General features: G+C 36.1%; 1 protein-coding gene across 1 annotated transcript in view; it reads right to left on the bottom strand.

Moving 5' to 3' along the window:
* Positions 1 to 1,070: 1,070 nt before the first annotated feature.
* LOC106882593 (CAP-Gly domain-containing linker protein 1) overlaps positions 1,071 to 18,811 on the bottom strand; it is a 26,750-nt gene continuing 9,009 nt past the window's right edge. The window contains exons 3-9 of the mRNA XM_052970710.1: positions 17,103 to 17,189; positions 16,037 to 16,124; positions 15,075 to 15,183; positions 11,129 to 11,220; positions 9,372 to 9,473; positions 6,556 to 6,663; positions 1,071 to 5,157 (exon numbers count right to left, since the gene is read on the bottom strand). Coding sequence (XP_052826670.1) covers positions 1,250 to 5,157; positions 6,556 to 6,663; positions 9,372 to 9,473; positions 11,129 to 11,220; positions 15,075 to 15,183; positions 16,037 to 16,124; positions 17,103 to 17,189 — 4,494 coding nt within the window. The 3' untranslated portion in view covers positions 1,071 to 1,249. The remainder of the gene's footprint in view (positions 5,158 to 6,555; positions 6,664 to 9,371; positions 9,474 to 11,128; positions 11,221 to 15,074; positions 15,184 to 16,036; positions 16,125 to 17,102; positions 17,190 to 18,811) is intronic.

The raw sequence follows: 18,811 nt of genomic DNA, 5'->3' as shown, positions 1-18,811 counted from the left end.
GATAGACTTCTTAATCGTAGATTCTAAATATTTGAGAGACAACAATGCATAAATCGTAATTTTTAAAAGAGCAATGAAACCTAGGTAAATAGAATAGATAAGTAGCATGAATTTAAGAAGCCTTTGTACAAGGAAAGATGGCGAAGCTTAGGAACAAATAGGTTTATTGTCAATTAAAAGATTTCGATTAAAAAACATATATAAAATCAAATTGCCCATAAAAAATATTTGCTGTCTTGTCCTTGTAGACCCCCTGTGGTCCGCGGACCACAGTTTGAAAACCCCTGTTCTAAAACATCAGAATAGGATAGTTGCAGGAGCCTTAATCCTTTAGCATTTAAACTAGCCATATCTGACCCAAATATTCTACCTGTTTTATGTTCAAACTGACCAGATCTGGCCTCTCACACCTACCCTATAATGTCATTCTAAAATAAATCGTTGAAATCTTGAAGCTGTGAGATAATGCATGATTATTTCATAAATAAATAAGCATTACCTTTTATAGAGTAATTTGAATGCTAACAGGTTAACTTAAGGGACTAAATGAAAGTCAACATAGATGGCATTTCCCTCCATACTAACTTCTGCCTTAGAGAGGAAACTCCAAAGCATAACCTCCTCTATAGTCTTTTAAGGTAGAGGAATGTTTTAATATCAATGTGCAAGTAAGTTTAAGAAATTAGCATGAAAGACATCATCATCATCATCATTTAACATCCACTTTCCATGCTAGCATGGGTTGGACGATTTGACTGAGGACTGGTGAAACCGGATGGCAACACCAGCCTCCAATCTGATTTGGCAGAGTTTCTACAGCTGGATGCCCTTCCTAATGCCAACCACTCAGAGAGTGTAGTGGGTGCTTTTACGTGTCACCCGCACGAAGGCCAGTCAGGCGGTATTGGCGACGGCCACGCTCAAAATGGTGTATTTTATGTGCCACCCGCATAGGAGCCAGTCCAGGGGCACTGGCAACGATCTCGCTCGAAAATCCTATGAAGGTCAGTCAGGCGGTACTGGCAACGGCCACACTCAAAATGGTGTATTTTATGTGCCACCCGCACAAGAGCCAGTCCAGGGGCACTGACAACGATCTCGCTCGAAAATGAGTAACTGAAACAACAGATCCCTCTCAACATCCTAATATGACTTGATGGAAATGGGTATGTCAAAGTGGACTTCCAATCTTTTAACAGTCAAGTTCTTTGACTTGCAATTCTTGAAAATGAATTGGCACCTATCATTTTCAGCTTAGATGAATGAATGAGTAATACCAAATCAAGATGGGTCCAGTATATAAACATTCAAAAGCAAGTTTAAAAAAAAAACAAAACAATGTCCAACCTGATATTTGTTGATCTGTCTTCTGCAAACGTTGATTTTCATTTGGAACTGTCCCAATATCCGGGGGAAGCTGCTTTATAGCTTGATTACTGATTGTCAAAGAGTCTCCAATTCCACTCAAAGAGTCTACAATTCTATATGATCTGGTTTTACTTAAATTTGTCTCTCTGCTTCGTCGTCTTAGTTTCTCTGAAACTGAATGAGCTGATACTTGTTCAGCCTCTGTTGTATGGTCACTAGCAGATTTTCGTTTTGTTCCTCTACGTTTTAAGCTAAGATCTTGAGACTTTGAAGGCTTTGGAGAGACTGATGGATTAGCAACAGAAGATCTTTGTTGCAAGGAAGAGCAGGAAGGAGTTGTTTGGCTCTCTTTACCTCTTAAGTAATACTTCTTTGAGTGTTCAATGTTTTGCTGAAAGATAGCTTCATCATCTACTTGTATTTCATTTTCAGCCAGTTCTTTTACCCTAGAAGTACTTTTATTCTTGCTTACAGATTTTACTTTGATATTAAATTCTTGTTCTTCTCTGTCATCATTTTTGATTTCATTAAGAAAATCAAAATCATTAGTTGTAGCAGGCATGTCTTCATCTTGCATTACATTGGCTGGACATTGGACCTCACTTCTCTTTCTATCTCTGGTTAGAGTCAAATATTTTACCTGGCCAGCCATGATCTCATATAAGTCAGGCTTATCCAGTTTTGTGGCTGTCTTGTTTCCTTCCTGGGTCTTACCAGCTTCATTTTCTTCTTGAGATTCACCAGCTTCACTTTCATCCTGGGTCTTACCAGCCTCAATTTCATCCTGGGTCTCACCAGCCTCACTTTCATCCTGGGTCTTACCAGCCTCACTTTCATCCTGGGTCTTACCAGTCTCACTTTCATCCTGGGTCTTACCAGCCTCACTTTCATCCTGGGTCTTACCAGCCTCACTTTCTTCTTGGGTCTCACCAGCCTCACTTTCTTCCTGGGTCTCACCAGCCTCACTTTCTCCCTGGGTTTCACCATCTTCGCTTTCTTCCTGGGATTCACTATTCTCACTTTCTTCCCGAGTCTCACCAACCTTTCTTTCTTCCTGGATTTCACCAGCTTTGCTTTCTTCTTGGGTCTCACCAGCTTCACTTTCTTCTGGTATCACATCAACTTCATGCTGTATCATGCTAGACTTGCTTCTATCTTGGGTGACGCTTATCTTGCTGTCATTCTGAATTGCACCAGTCTCAAATTCTTCTTGAATTCCACTAAGATTGTGCTTGTGCTGGGTTACAGCAACTTCACTTTCAGCTTCGGATGTAGAGTCCTTGCTTTCTATTTCTGACACATAATCCTTGCTTTCTATTTGGGATTCACCATCCACATTCTCACTCTGGAGTGCATCAGCTTCACTTCCATCCTGGGGCACACCAGTCTCACTTTTTTCTTGGGCCACATCAGCCTCACTTTCATCTTGGGTCTTGCCAGCTTCGCTTTCTTCCTGGGTCACCCAAGCCTTGCTTTCATCTTGAATCACAGAATCCTTGCTTTTATCTTGAGTTACACCACCTTCATTTTGGGTCATGCCTGTTTTTCTTTCATTTTGGATGAAATAGATTTCACTTTCATCCTGAGTTACACCTGTTTTGTTGCTCTGTTTTCCATCAGCCTTGCTTTCAACCAGAATCATATCAATTTCAGTTTTATTTTGGGCCATATTGTCCTCACTTTTGTCTTGTATTTTGCCAATATCATCTTCATTCTGAAATGACTTAGTCTCACTCTTATCTAGGCTTAACTCAATGTCAGTTTTAACATGGGGCATGCTAGTGTCACTTTCACACTGGTGGACACTTGCGTTTTCCCCTTTTGCACTCTCGTCAACTTCACCTGAAACTTTACTGATTTCAACTTGTGACAAGCTTTCAACTTCAAACAGTGGAATGTCTTCTTCTCCACCTTCACTCTGACTGACACTCCTGTTTTCCCCTTTCGTGCTCCTATCAATTTCACTGATTTCATCTTCTGACAAGCTTTCAACTTCAAACAGTGGAATGTCCTCTTCTTCATCTTGTGCTGTACTAACCTCTACTTTGCTCTTTGTTACACTGATTTCCTTTTCATCTGTAGTCACATCAACTTTATCTTGTAATACATTTTCATTATTCTTACCCACCCCTGATTTCCTTCTTGCTTCATCTATACCTGTTACTACTATTTCTTCCACATTACTACTTAGTTCTTTTTCTTTTCTAGTTTCTCTCTCAGGTTTCATTTTGTCATCTTGCACATCTACTGGAATTTTTTCTGCATGCTGATCGTGTTTCTTTTCAATGTCTTCATTTAATGTCATTTGATTTTCCTTTTGTAGGTTTTTCGTATCTTTATTTTCTGTTTGATACACAAATGCTGCCTCCCGATTGATACCTATGAGATCTTCATTATGTAATCTTATATATTCTTCATCAAGTATTTCAACAATTGGTTCATCTTGTACTTCAATCACTTCATTTTCATCCTCAATTACAACCATCTCTTCATGTAGCTCTAAAACAACATTGTTTACAGGAACAAAATCTTTGACAGGTTCTTCATTCAGTTCCATCTGTCCCTCTAGCATTCTACCATAATTGGTCTTGCTCTCATGCTGGTCTGCTATATTTTGCTTTTCCTGTGTATGGGCTACCATTTCATTTTTGCTTCTCACTTCAATTTTTTCATCCGTTTTATTCTGACTCACATTTGAAGAAACAGTCTCTTCATTTAAACTTTCCAAGGAAAATGTCTGAATGAATTCACTTGTATATTCTACATCTTTAGTTTCCAATGGCATTTCTGCAAGATCTTCAACGAAAGTGTCTTTATCAGTTGCCACATCACTTTGTCCGATTTTGGTTTCTTCACAATTTGTAGATTTCTCTTTTAATTTCAAAGATCCTATATCAGGTGTTACCTCTTTTAACTCAGATGGTTTTTCTTCAGTAATATCCTCGCAGTCAGAATTCCTATTGCTAGAGATAACAGCAGCATCCTGCTTAGATTTAATGTCTTTATCATAAGTGATTTTTCTGGAGGTCTTAAATTCAGAATCAGAAGAAGATGGTGAATCTGAAATCTCCTTGTTTTCTCTGATGATGAACCTGTCTTTTTCTTTCCCTTTATTATCACTTAATGCTGCATCATCCCTACTTTTAATATTTTTAGTAGAATTTAGGAAGTTTTTAGTTGATGCGGTCATAGATTGCTGGTTTCCACTACAGCTGATATCAGTAAGGCTCACAGTAAGTTTCTTAAGAAAGCTGAGTGAAGAAGAAGAGTTAGCCAAATTGACATGAGAAGTATGTTTAACTGAGTTTTCTGAGTCTGAAAGGTTTGTTAAATCTTTTGTTGTGCGTTGGCTCAGCTGGAAGCTTGGTATTGTCTCAGTCAAACTGGTACTTTTTCTTGGTTGAGAAATCACAGAATTATTAGGTTTCTCAGGTTTATATTGTAACTTTTCTTTTGATGCATGTTTATCGCTTGCATCTCGCAATACTTTTAAACTTTCTTCCAAACACATTCGATTAACATCATCAATTTTCCATGTTTTTTCTCTCTCACTTGAATTCGGAGGGTTTTTCTCTGATTGTACTGCATCTGATTTTGATTGCTTGTTTCCATGGTTGGAACAATCCTCAGACAAATCTGATTCATCTGAGCTATCTTCAACTGCTACATTTGTGGTATCCAGAAAATGTTCAGTATTTTCAGAATTCACTGTCAAAAATCCAAGTGATGAGTCACTTGTTGACATTTCTGTTATATCAGTAGGTTTTGCCTCAGTAGCTGCGGCAGCTTCTAAAGTCAGAACCAAAACAGAAAAAAGAAATTAGAATATATATGAATAATAGATACCTTGCATATAAAAGAATGCTAAGATTAGAAAAGAATGGCAAAAATACTATAAAAACAATTTAACAGCTATTTTCCATGCTAGAAAGGGTAGGGTGTGTTTTCAAATTTGGTTCCATGCATACTGCTGGATTATCTCTTTTTCTATGTAGATGTTTCATTCTAAAACTACTCATGACTCAAGTATGAGTTGTTAAATACTTTATGAGAAGCATCATCAGTATAAGCCAGTTTTTCCATGTTTCTTGGACATGCCTTCTCCAGCAAAGATTCAAACCTTTTATTATTAGTTTTTCATCACCTCCTTAGCAACAATTACACAAAATCATTTAAATTTGCAGTACAATCTATAAAACTTCTGTGCTATAGATCAATATAAATACAGATGCACACATGACCATGCAGTTAAGAAGTTTACTTTGCAACCACATGGTTTTAGGTTCAATTCCACTATGTGGCATATTGAGCAAGTGTCTTGTACTATAGTCTTGAGTTGCCCAGTGCCTGGCGAATGAATTTGATAGATGGAAACTGTATAGAAGCCTGTCATTAACATTTGTGTGTGTGTGTGTGTGTGTGTGTGCGTGCGTGTGTGTGCGTGTGTGTGCGTGCGTGTGCGTGTGCGTGTGCGTGTGTGTGTGTGTGTGTGTGTGTGTGTGTGTGTGTGTGTGTATATCTCACCATTTAACTACTGTTGGTTTATTTATTCCCTGTGTATTAGCAATCCAGCAAAAAGAGACTGATAGAATACTAGGGATGATTTGATCAATTAAAACCTTTCAAAGTAGTAACCTAATATGACTGCAGTCCACTAGCTGAAACAAGTAAAAGAATAAAATAATAAAATAAAATTAACTAGATAATAATAATAATAATTTTAAAACTGCTTATTTTTCAAGACCTTAACCTTTAACACAGTGTAGGAGCATCATGTCACCATATGACTTTTCTCCCCTGTAGTAACAGGGCAGTGGCAGGGGAAACAATTCTAGAGAAAATGCAGTTTGCTAACGGTTAAATAACTGCTATGCTGAATAACAGGGACCAGCTTGTTAAGAATCGCCAAACAATTCATTAATACATAAAAAGAGTCATGTAGACACATAGGGTAGTCTCCATGGCATATATATTCCCCACCCAAATGAGATACTGGTCCATTACAGGATTACTCATTTTCGCCAGCTGAGCAAACTGAAGCAACATGAAATGAAGCATTTTGCTTAATAACGCAATACACGCCACCCAGTCCAAGAATCGAAACCACTAAGCCACCCACCTCCACCATTAATACATACATCTTACAAAACTCACTACAATACAATGAAGATTTCTGTCAATAATTACCTTGTGATTGTTTGATACCCATTGCAAGATCATCTGCAGTAATTTTCTTTCTAATTTTCATAACTATTTTTGGTTTGTGAAGAGAAATTTCATCATCTTCTTCAGCATCTAGTAAAAACAAATATTCCTTTGACAATAAGATTGAATACAAAATATTTTAAACATCAAATCAATTACAGTATTATCGTGTCTATTTTGCAATACCGACATAGTTGAAACGCAAGCATCTCAGATGTGAAGTGTAGCTATAACTTTTTTCTTTTTTTTTAAGAGCTTTTTATATTAGAGAATAGTAATAAACAGGTGAAGTGATTAATGTCTAGTTTGAAATGTTGAAAGGTTATGGTATAACATAGTTTTAGCCATATGGCAGTGTAGTTAAGAAGTTTGCTTTGCAACCATATGGATCCTGGTTTGACACCTTGGGCAAGTATCTTCTACCACAACCTTGAGATGGCCAGTCTAAGTAAAATTTGTTAGACAGAAACAGTGTGGCAACTCAATGTGTGTGTGTGATTATATATATATATATATAAAGGAGACCACTAGGTGGACTGTTAATGTGCTAGAAGAAGATCACATGTAATGTGTCTACTAAGACCGAATTGTTCTCAAAGGAAATGGTCTCCTTTATATATACATATACAATAATCCCTTATCATCATCATCATTTAATAACCACTTTTCCATGCTCACATGGGTTGGATAGATTTTCTACAACTGGATGCCCTTCCTGTTTCCAACCTTCACCTGTTTCCAAGGAAGGTAATATTTTTCCATGACCAAACATGTTTTGAAACATAGGAATTGAAGGACACCTCTTGCACGACAGTGACTCACACATAAACATGTGCGCACGCGCGCACACACACACACACACACACACACACACACAAGGCGGTGAGCTGGCAGAAACGTTAGCACGCCGGGCGAAACGCTTAGCCGTATTTCGTCTGCCGCTACGTTCCGAGTTCAAATTCCGCCGAGGTTGACTTTACCTTTCATCCTTTCAGGGTCGATTAAATAAGTACCAGTTACGCACTGGGGTCAATATAATCGACTTAATCCGTTTGTCTGTCCTTGTTTGTCCCCTCTGTGTGTAGCCCCTTGTGGGCAGTAAAGAAATAACACGTGCACAGACACACACATCAACCAAATCCACTCACAAGGCTTTGATTAGACTGGGGCTATAGTAGAAGACACCTACCCAAGGTACCACATAATGGGACTGTACCCAAAACCATGTGGTTGAGAAGTATACTTCTAACCACACAGTACACCTGCATGCATGCACACACACACACACACACACATACACATATAGAGGCCAACAAAGAAGGTAAGTTTCATATGCAACAGGAACAGTAAGTACTAAGAGCACTCAAGACACAGTTTCACTCAAATATCCAAGCAATTCCCTAAAAGTTGTCAACAGCTTTTGTTACCTAGGTGATCAAATTAGCTGTCAGGGAAGATGTTCTGAAAGTGTGATAGCTAGAATAAGAACGGGCTGGAAAAAAGTTCAGGAAGATATTTCTTCTGCTAGCAACCTAGGGTTTATTCCTCAAGGCTAAGGGCACACTGTATGATGCTTATGTGTGAAGTGTGCTGCTTCACATCAGTGAGATGTGGGCTTTGAGTGTGGAAGACGGGAAAGAAATGAGGTGAGTAACTTTGTTGGATGTAACATACTAGTGTGCACAAATGACAAAGTATATATGAACTGAGAGACAAACTGGGTATAAGAAGAATTAGGTGTAGTATACAAGAGAGAAAACTGCATTAGTATGAGCAGGTGTGCCTACTGTTTTGTACATACTATTGCCCATTCTATACCCTCACATCTCTTCACTATCTATTCTCATGGCCACTGTGCTGATTCTATCCCCTCCCATCTCATCATTTCTTCTACTCACTGTGCCATGCTTCCCATTATAGAAAAGAAAATACTCTTCTTGTGTATATTGAATATTTCCCTTCTCTATACTGTCACCACACTAACATGGAAAAATGGACATAAAAATGACTGAACGAACTATTTGCGTTGCCAACTAAGTAGAATATGCTTTGTTAAGAAAATATAAGACTTAAACAAGTCCATTGCTTTCAGTACATGACCAGATCCATTTCAATTTGCATTATCTATTGTCTAAAAATTTCCTTTAACTGATCTTATTGCAGGTAAATTATTTCCCTTGTTTCCTTTTTTAGATCTTAAACATCTCAAGAGGGAGTTTTTGTCCACTAATTACTTGGACAAGTTCAGTTGACCAAAGTTTTTCAACTCCTTGTATTACATATGTGACACTCTACTGTATTTGTATTTAGTAGGCATGGCTGTGTGGTTAAGTAGCTTGCTTCCCAACCATGTACTTTCAGGTTCAGTCCTACTGTACAGCATCATGGGCAAGTGTTTTCTACTGTAGCTCCAGGTTGACAACAGCCTTAAGAGTAAATTTGGTACACAGAAACTGAAAGAAGCCCTTCATATATACATGTGTGTGTGTGTGCACACACACCCTTATCTTGATGTCATGTGATGGTTGTAAATGTGTGTAACCTTCATTAAAACAATGTTAATCATTTCCAATCTTCCATAAAACATGCCTGGCCATGAAGAAATATTATCTTACTTGGAAACAGGAAGAGCATCTGGCATTAGAAAATCCGCTTCAACAAACTTTGTCCGATCAAGCAAGCATGGAAAAGTTGTTGCTAAAACGATGATGACAATGGTGATGATGATGGGCAGAATGCTACCCTGATGTATTTTCCCTTACACTACTTTGTTGAAATTAAAAATAATCATAGCTTACCTTGTGATTGCTTCACTCCATCTGCTATGTCTTTTGCTGTTATTTGTCTTCTTGGTCGCTTCAGCCCTTTTGAAGAATTTTTCTGAAAGCCTACATGACTATCTGACAACAAAGAAGACATTTTATTAGTTTTACAAAACTTGAGGCAGAGATGGATGGATTGTAATAGCAGCACATTCTCATTTATTCCTCATTAGTTTACCTCTGAAATCTAAGTTTTTAAACCCTAAGTTAATCAAATTTTAACAAAACTTCCTTTAAAACAAGTGAATTCTTCATTTCTGTTTACAGATCAAGTTGAGCCTCATGAATTATTATTACAAATGATAGTTTATAGATTAACATAGATGAGAAAAGTAGCTGCATCAGATGGCAGAAAGATCTATAAGTGAAAGTGTTGCTAACTACAGCACTAGTCAATGTGAAAGTGGCCTTAGATTGGTCATCATAGTCTTATGTTGTCTTACTTCAACAGAAATGACCCTATATCTGCTGAAGAAAGACAGCAATCACAAGAAAAGAAATATGTAATACATAACAGAGCAGCTCTCAGCCTTTGTTTAGAAGTCTTTTCCACTGGTACCTTTTGACAAAGAGAACAGTGCACTAGTCTAGATTGACCTTCAATCATGTAATACATTTGGTCACTTGCAACAGAGTTGACTTCTAAAAAGCATCTCTGGTTCAAATGAAAAGTATGGGCTTCACTCAAAACTGAGATAAATGAGTAATAACATATTCATTGCATTTAGAAACGTAAAACATTTATCTTTTTTTTAACCCTTAACTTCCTGTCAGACAAGGTAGTGTACAGGACTGCATCTGTCAGCCAATCCTGAAACACATATCACAAGAATTGTATTAACCTTGATTACATTCATTTTGAAGATGAGGAACTGTAAGTGAGAAAGACACTAATCTCTTTGTCTATTGTTAATTTCTGTTCTGTAACAACCGTTACATGACTGAGCTTTTTACTTAGTAATTTAACTCTGAACATTCTAGTAAACATTTTCTTATTAGAAATTATATGCTACAAGAATAGGCAAGCCTAAAAATCCTTCTACAGTTTAGATGCAAATGACATTTGTATAACTAATGCTATGTACAATTGCAATAACTAACGATCTGAATGAAGAATTCTGAATTAAGAGAACAAGATGTAATTACAATTACAAATCTGAAGACAAGAAGAGATCTTCATAACAATAAGATAAAATGAGATTTAACAATCTATTCATACATTATTAAGCTTCCCTTTCTCAGCAATTCATCACCATCATTTAACATGACTGTTCCATGCTGACATGGAATGTACCAGGAAATCACTCAAATTATTATTTTAAAAAAACCCATCATTTCTGAGATGTTTTGATTTTACAAAGTTAGTACCTATAGTTAATGTTTCTGTATGGCATCACATTTGACATTTTCAATGTGACACCAGAATGCTACACATGATCATACACCCACAATCAAGACAATCCAACAGTAATTACATCCAATATCTGAGAGGTACAGGGTTTGACTCTCTGTAGCTTTATCTTCTAAAGGTATTATTTACCCAATCTTCTAAGCTGTTTTCACAGCTATACTGTGTACAAGCTTTACTTTATTTTCTGCGAAATACCAACTCACTTGGCACTTTTAAATTTGTTTATAAAAATGTTCATACGATATAGTTGTTATAAAATAAATGAAAACTGAAACTAAAAATTGATGTAAGGTTAATGACAGATGGAAAAAAAAAAAAAAACCTTTAAGTTTCGAAGCTTTTTCTTCTGAAGTTATTGATTCACTCCCCAATACAGGCTCTTCTTCAAGGTCACTAGCAGTTACTGAAAGATCTCTGGAGTGAAAAAGAGTTATAAAAGTAAACATAAAAAAAAAAAAGATTAACTATTTTTCTGAAAATATGAAATAATATTGTTTAATGATAAATATCTTTTGAAACACAAGCACATTTAGAACCAGAAGTTAACTCTAGATTCTTTATCAATGGATAAGTCATTTACAAATAGTAAAAACTTTAGCATTCTTGTCTACTAAATATAAAATGAGTTCTGATGAGGTTTTAAGAATATAGCAATAAGAAACAAATATCCCTTTGGAAAAGACATCAGTCTGTTTCATTTAACATTCCCAGGTGACCTGGTATCTATTCCTGACAAGCTAAGTGAATTGAGGTGTATAATATTTAATATAATGCTTAAATACACAAGAAAATATTCTAGCAGATTTGAACTCAAGTCTTCATGATAAGTAGTCCAATACCAAATGCACTCAACCATTTATTTCAATTAGAATTAAGATGTTAATATCACCTGGGTTTGTCTAAATAATTATTCAACTAAATAATAGCAAGTTCAATATTGCTTAACTTTGATACGTAAAAAAAAAAATAAAATAAATAAATCAGTAATTCAACATGATATAAACTCTGCCAGGAAAAGGAATTATTGCTAAGAGTTGCGTTTTGTGTACCTTTTCTCTAAAAACAACAATAAACAATAAGAAGAAATAAAGTGAGAAATGTATCTTATTCTGAGTATGACCTCAGTTTACCATAGGAGACATTCCTTGAAAATCTGGAATCTATTCATCACAGCCATAGCAAATTGAGGTACACAGAATTAAATTTTCCATATGCAATAAAGCTGAATTCATGAAAAATATGTTGGCAATTCAATGCTTTACCTATTATACTTAGATTTGTCAGGAATCTATGTCACAATGTCCATTTTTCCATGCTAGTATGGGCAGAAAAGTTTGTTCTACATCATTTAACAATTCATCTGTTTTTGAGTATTTCTTGTTTTTGAAGTTTACTGTTTTGATTACACCACTTCCAATGTTTTCCTCCACCAACAACACATGGGCTGCCTTTTATTCTGCACACATCCTTCATTCTCTTATACATTCATACCCATACAGCCATCTCTCACATACATTAGCTGATGCTGTTAATGCTAACTCGTCTTTCAGATAACCATGTATTCATGGAAGCAGAAAAGCAAATTCTGTTTGTTGGTCAGGAAACATATATGCAAGCACACTGCCATGTATTGAACTTTCTATGGCTTTTGTATGAAAGTAAAACTTCAGATATGCCTAAAGAGTTCGTAGATCGGAAATATATTGGGCTCAGCATGACTCGAAACAGATTTATGTAGGAGCTAGCTGTAAACATGTTTGCTGTAAGTTTGTCCCTACACTAGATCTATAAGGTACACTTGCAGAGGTGAAGTGGAAGATAAGGCAAGAAAGGAATTTAATGGAGAAAGAATGTGTCATGTTGTAGGGGGTGCGTAGAGGATAATAAAAAGAATCAACAAAGAAGAAAGTAAATTAGAGAAAAAGATTACACTGTACAAACAAGTACAAAACTATATATATACAGGGTGTGGTGAACATATTGTCAGCTAAATTATGCAAGAATGAAAATAACACTGACATCTCATTTTAACAGATATATTTACCAAAATTACATAAAAATATCTTGAAATACTAAAGAGTAAATTTATTCAATAAAATCGCCATTGGCTTCAACCACGACCTTCAGACAATTTCAGAATCTCCTACAACTCTTCTGGATGGCCTCCTTGTTTAAGTTGGTGAATGCTGCAATAATCCTTGCCTTCAGTTCATCTTTGGTGTTACAAGGAGTTTTGTTAGCCTCAATCAACTGCACTCCATACATAATAATCAAGGGGGTTGCAGTTTGGAGAGTTATATGGCGAGATGTTAGGGGTGATGTAGTCGCAAAAATTGTCTGTCAGCCATGACTGGGTTCTCCTGCTTGTGTGGCATGGTGCAGAGTCCTGTTTCCAGACATAGGGTCTTCCAACAGCCACCCTCTCAACCCAGGGCAGCACTACCTCCTCCAGGCACTTGATGTAAACCTCCATGTTGAGTCTGCGGCCGTGTGGGAAGATGAAGGAAGGCATAATGTTGCTATCATTAATGATCACTCCAAACACCATGATGTTGACTGGATGTTTGATTTTTATCACTCTTGGTACATGCACTGTCTTCAAATTGACACCCAAACACTCTGAAATGTTTCTATTGGAGCTTTTGACACAAATGCCAAGCAGTACAGCATGTCCTTTCCAAATTTCTGGTAGAGTGAATTGCATCATGGTGCTGATTTTCTCACATATGGTGCCCAACTGACCCTACTATACTACGTAGTTGACAAAATTAGAAACAAGCAATGCAGATGCGCAAAATTAAAATATAAAATGGCAACAATTTACCCATCGCACCCTGTATATATACAGGACAGCAGATACTCTACACATATGCACACAGATATATAAAGACCTATATACATCAGACAATAGATTACACACAACATGAACATGTACATATACAAATCTATATACTTACACTGCATATAAAATGAAAGAATAGCTAACTCCTTAATCATAAAATCACAAATTATGTTCACATGTATAAATTACACACATACATAAGATACATGAAACTTCTGTCTACACATACATATATGCATCTAGATGTGTGCAAAAAACACAGAAATATGTAAATAGACACGCAAAATCATATGTAAATATAAAAAAATAAATCACTGTAGTTCCATTAATGTAATATATTCAATATATTCAGTTTAAGGGTGTCACCCTCTATTGCTAATCATCATTCCCTCTCTTCTTCGTGTGACTTAACTGGTCTCTCTGGCTATGATATTAATGTTCCTTAGTATTTTTTTTTTTTTTTTTTTTTTTTTTTGGCTACTAACCTGATTTCAGTCCTTGCTGGGTTTAACAATCTGCAAATGAACTTATTACTGAAATTAGGTTTGTGAGCTTTTAGAAAAATAAAAACTTCCATTTTTGCTAAACATTCTAATCAATTACGGAGATGTACTTGCATAGCAAGTGACCTGACCTGAGATCGTGTGCTGGAACGAAAACAATTGCAGCATGGCAGGTGTTTTTAAGCCATTCAAGAAACACAGAGATGCAGCATGGAATTTTGCAGAGATGCAGCACGGAAATTTGTCAGTGAACAGGTCGCGGTCTCAAAGTGATGAAAATATTTTGGCAAATTAAATTTAAATGTTGAAGTGAATCTAACAGTTTTTGTGTGTTTCTTAAATGGCTTATAAACACCTTCCATTCTACTCAATCTTCAATTTTAATGCATTTAGAGAGGAATTTAGCCACATCATTAATGTCATTGCATCTGTTTATGTAAATGTCTTATATTTAGTGGAAATGGTGTCATTCAGAAACTTATCATAAATATCATTAGTGACTTCATACAGGTTCTGGTCTTAAGAGAAATTACAAACTTCTTTTTAGAGCTTCTAAAGTTTCTAATGTTAGATTTTAGTTTGGCTTGAAAGGGGCTATAGTACTTATGGAATCTAATATTGGTAACTAAATCATGGCAGTCTGGCTCCCTCAGGATAAAAGATCTAGCCCTTTTTGAGGCAGACCTCCTTGATTTAGTTACCAATATAGGATTACCAATATACAAAGTGCTTCAATCTCAGTGCTCTGGAAGAGCCTGCAAAGTTCATAGGTCCTATCTCGACAAATACCCCATCTTCAGGCTAATCTTTAAAAGTAGATACAGACATGTATAACTACACAGACACCCAAAAATATTACATTTGCATCACACATACATCATGCACTTGATGCATATACCATCACATAATTATTTTATTATTACCTGTAATTGTAAGAATCCATTACTTTGGCAGGTAAAGGTACAGAAGATTTTTCTAATGAAGAACTGTTGCCTGTCATATTGGATGGTATTACTGGAGTTTCGGTTGGAGCTACAAGAAACAATCAAAGTTGTTAGGATGCTTCAGGTTAGTTATATAAAATTTTAAATGGTTACAATCACAATCACCAAGTTTCTAGGATGAGGGTATTCTAGATTATGGATGCATACATAAATGCATTTGCAGGTTTTCATGTGTGCAGATATTTGAATATACTAGCTTCATCTATTTGGTACTTTCAGGAGACCAGGTCATTAAGGAAAAGATAGTCTGATTATCTGAAGACAAGAGGACAACTGTGGACACAAGTTTCTGCCTTCAACAAACACCATCAGCATGTTAGTTTCAAAGAGGCTTTGATTTGTTTAGAAATTATCTTGCTTTTTATATTTGAAGTAGATTGCAATTATCAGATGGTGTTGGTTCATTCTCCTTTGGAAGAGAAGATAATGTCAATAAATCAAGAATTTATCTTCTGTGATATGATATTTAATAAACTTTTGTTCACTTTTATATATATATATATTTACAATTAATTAGGCACGTTAGAAAATCATTCGAGCAAGGTCGTTGCCAGTGCCGCTGGACTGGCTCCTGTGCAGGTGGCATGTAAAAAACACCTTTTGAGCGTGGCTGTTGCCAGTACTTTGTGACTGGCCCTCGTGCCGGTGGCATGTAAAAGCACCCACTACACTCTCGGAGTGGTTGGAGTTAGGAAGGGCATCCAGCTGTAGAAACTCTGCCAGATCAGATTGGAGCCTGGTGCAGCCTTCTGGCTTGCCAGTCCTCAGTTAAATCGTCCAACCCATGCTAGCATGGAAAGCAGACATTAAACGATGATGATGATGATGATGAATTAGAGAGGAAATATGAAAGAAAACAATAATACAGAATGGGAACTTACCTTCAGATAGAAACTTCTGTATAAGTGTTTTGGGTGTATTTACTGTTGCAAGTATTCCAGAACTTCGTCGAGAATATCCTTTCTGAGACTGGAATATAAACAGAGAAATTTCTTGAGCCTTCTACATGAATAATGGAATTACATGCAGACCAACATAATATAGTGAGCCAAAACAAATTTTTATGAAGTGGTATTATACCCATGATTTGACCCTTTTGAAATGAACTTTCATTAATGCTAATGACTTTCACATTTCTTTCCCTTCGCTTCTTTTGAAAAGAATGATCATTAACACCAATAACTTTTCTTCTCGTTACAGCATGATTTCAATTGATTAAAAATGCTTTTTTGTTTACTCCATTAATTATGTTAACCTGCACTTAGAATAATAATAAATGTATAGAACAATAGCATAACCTTGAATTTATTAAAATATTCATTAGAAACGCATTGCATGATAAATGCACTAATTTCTTTAACCCTTTAGCATTTAAACCAGCATATCCAGCCAAAATATTCTACCCATTTTATGCTCAAGCTGGCTATATCCAGTCTCTCACATCTACCCTACAATGTCATTTTAAAAATAAACAATCATATCATCAAAATCTCGAAGTGACAAGATAATGCATGACTAATTCAAAGCAATGTGCATAAACAAGCTTTACATTTGACAAAGTAACCTCAATGCTAAAAAGTAAAGAAAGGAACTTGCAAAATAGTGTTGAATGATGGTGTAATTTTTAATTGACTGCAATAATGTGCCTTTGTTTTATGTAATGTGAGTCATCATTTCGAGTGAGATTAATTTGAGTGAGGCATATTCCGAAACTAGGAAGACAGTACAGTTTGGTTCTTGCTGCAAAATAAGTTACAAGCTGTATATTAGAATGGATCATGGAAGATAAAATTGTTGGTGCTGATCTGAAGTGAAATTAGTTATGCTAATGGAGTTTCTTATTACCCTAGTCTATGAAGACCTAAATGGCAATAAACACTGCACCTTCTCCTCCTCCTCCCCAGCCTCTCAATGTATTATTAAAATTAGTAGCAGAGAAAAACTTACCGTTTGTAAGGGTACAAAATGGATTGTTGGAGAATCATCTGGATGACTTGGCGGTAGTACTTCATTTATCTTGGCAATTTGTTTCAACTAGTATCAAATATAAGAAAGGAGAAAAGATATTTTTTTAAACAATGTATGTATGTGTGTGTGTTTATATTTCAAAATTGTACAAAATACAAAAAAAACAGAAGACAGAAACAAGTGAAGGAACAACAAATAAGGTATATTACTTTGATACTCAGGAAAAAATGGAAGAATCTTTCAGGTTTCAAGCCTACAGTCATGGCCAAAAGTTTGGAACATTTCTTTAAAAATCAAAATTGTTATGCCCAAGTACAATTCGATTCAAATATACACAATGCACATATTGGGCATTTAATATAAAAATTCTTATTTCCAAACCTACAGGGGTTGGACAAAATAATGGAAACACCTAGTATCATAACATCATAATTTTGAAATATCTATAAAACTGTCAAAAGCTTGTTTATTTTTATGTTTTTTGATTTATTATGAGTGTTGCTTAATATGTTTTCCTAAAATTGCTGTTTCTCTTCAGATATTATCAGAAAAAGGTAATTAAAATTCCTTAAAATGACAGATCTACCAAACTTTCAAAGAGGTCAAACTGTTGGTGCTCGTATAGCAGGTGCTAGTATAACAAAAACAGCCAAAATATTTGGTGTATCAAGAAGTACTGTCTCAAAAGTAATGACAGCCTTTGAGAAAGAGGGAAAAACCTCCTCGTCAAAACAAAACTCCAGAAGAAAACCAAAACTTTCAGATAGGGACCATCACACTCTTATGTGAATTGTTAAAAAGGATCACAAAAGTACAGCTCCCAAAATTACTGAAGAGCTTAAGGACCACCTCGAGAACCCAGTTTCCACTGCCTTCTTCCAACTGTTAAACATGGAGGAGGATCTGTGATGATCTGGGGTGCTATATCTTGGAAATCCGCTGGCCCAATGGTTTCCCTTCATGGTAGAATTAATAGTCAAGGCTATTTAAGCATTTTATCTGATCAAATTCATCCTATGGTTGCGGAACTGTTTCCAGAGTGAAATACAATCTTTCAGGATGAAAATGCACCTATAATGGAAAGATGGTTTTTATGATACTTTGGGGGTATCTTCTTCTTTATTATAATTATTCTGTTTATTCAAGTAGCTGGAAATACAAAGAATGAAGTTCTCAGGTGGAGTAAATTTATTCTACTCCACCTTTTATTATAACCGTTTATTCACAGGTGCTTCATACAAGGGGTTTGCTTTCAGTAACCATCTTCACAATAGTGTGTAGTTAGCCTTCTCTCCCATACACGTGAGGTTCAATAACCTCTAGAGACAATACATGTGGCATCACAGCAGGACAAAAGTCCACTGTGAGCTTCTGGCTTCAAAATCTTGCATGGTGTCAGCGTGAGAAGAACAAGAGGGAAAATGCTGTTGTCTTTTCCTTAAATAATGGTTGCAGGCGAGATCTTGCTATTTCAAAATGGTGCTGGCTTCTTTGTGCCTCGCTACACACCAATTCACACAGCTAAAGTTGTTACTGAATGACACAAGGAACATTCTAGTGAAGTTGAACATCTTATCTGGCCACCATAGTCCCCAGATTTCAATATTATCGAACATTTATGGTGCATTTTAGAAAAACAAGTAAGGAGTCGATATCCTCCGCCATCATCGCTACAAGAACTGGAGACT

Source organism: Octopus bimaculoides, chromosome 1 (assembly GCF_001194135.2).
Source record: "Octopus bimaculoides isolate UCB-OBI-ISO-001 chromosome 1, ASM119413v2, whole genome shotgun sequence".
NCBI lineage: Eukaryota > Metazoa > Mollusca > Cephalopoda > Octopoda > Octopodidae > Octopus > Octopus bimaculoides.
Note: the sequence above shows the minus strand (reverse complement) of the source record. Positions and strands in the feature narration are given on the sequence as shown.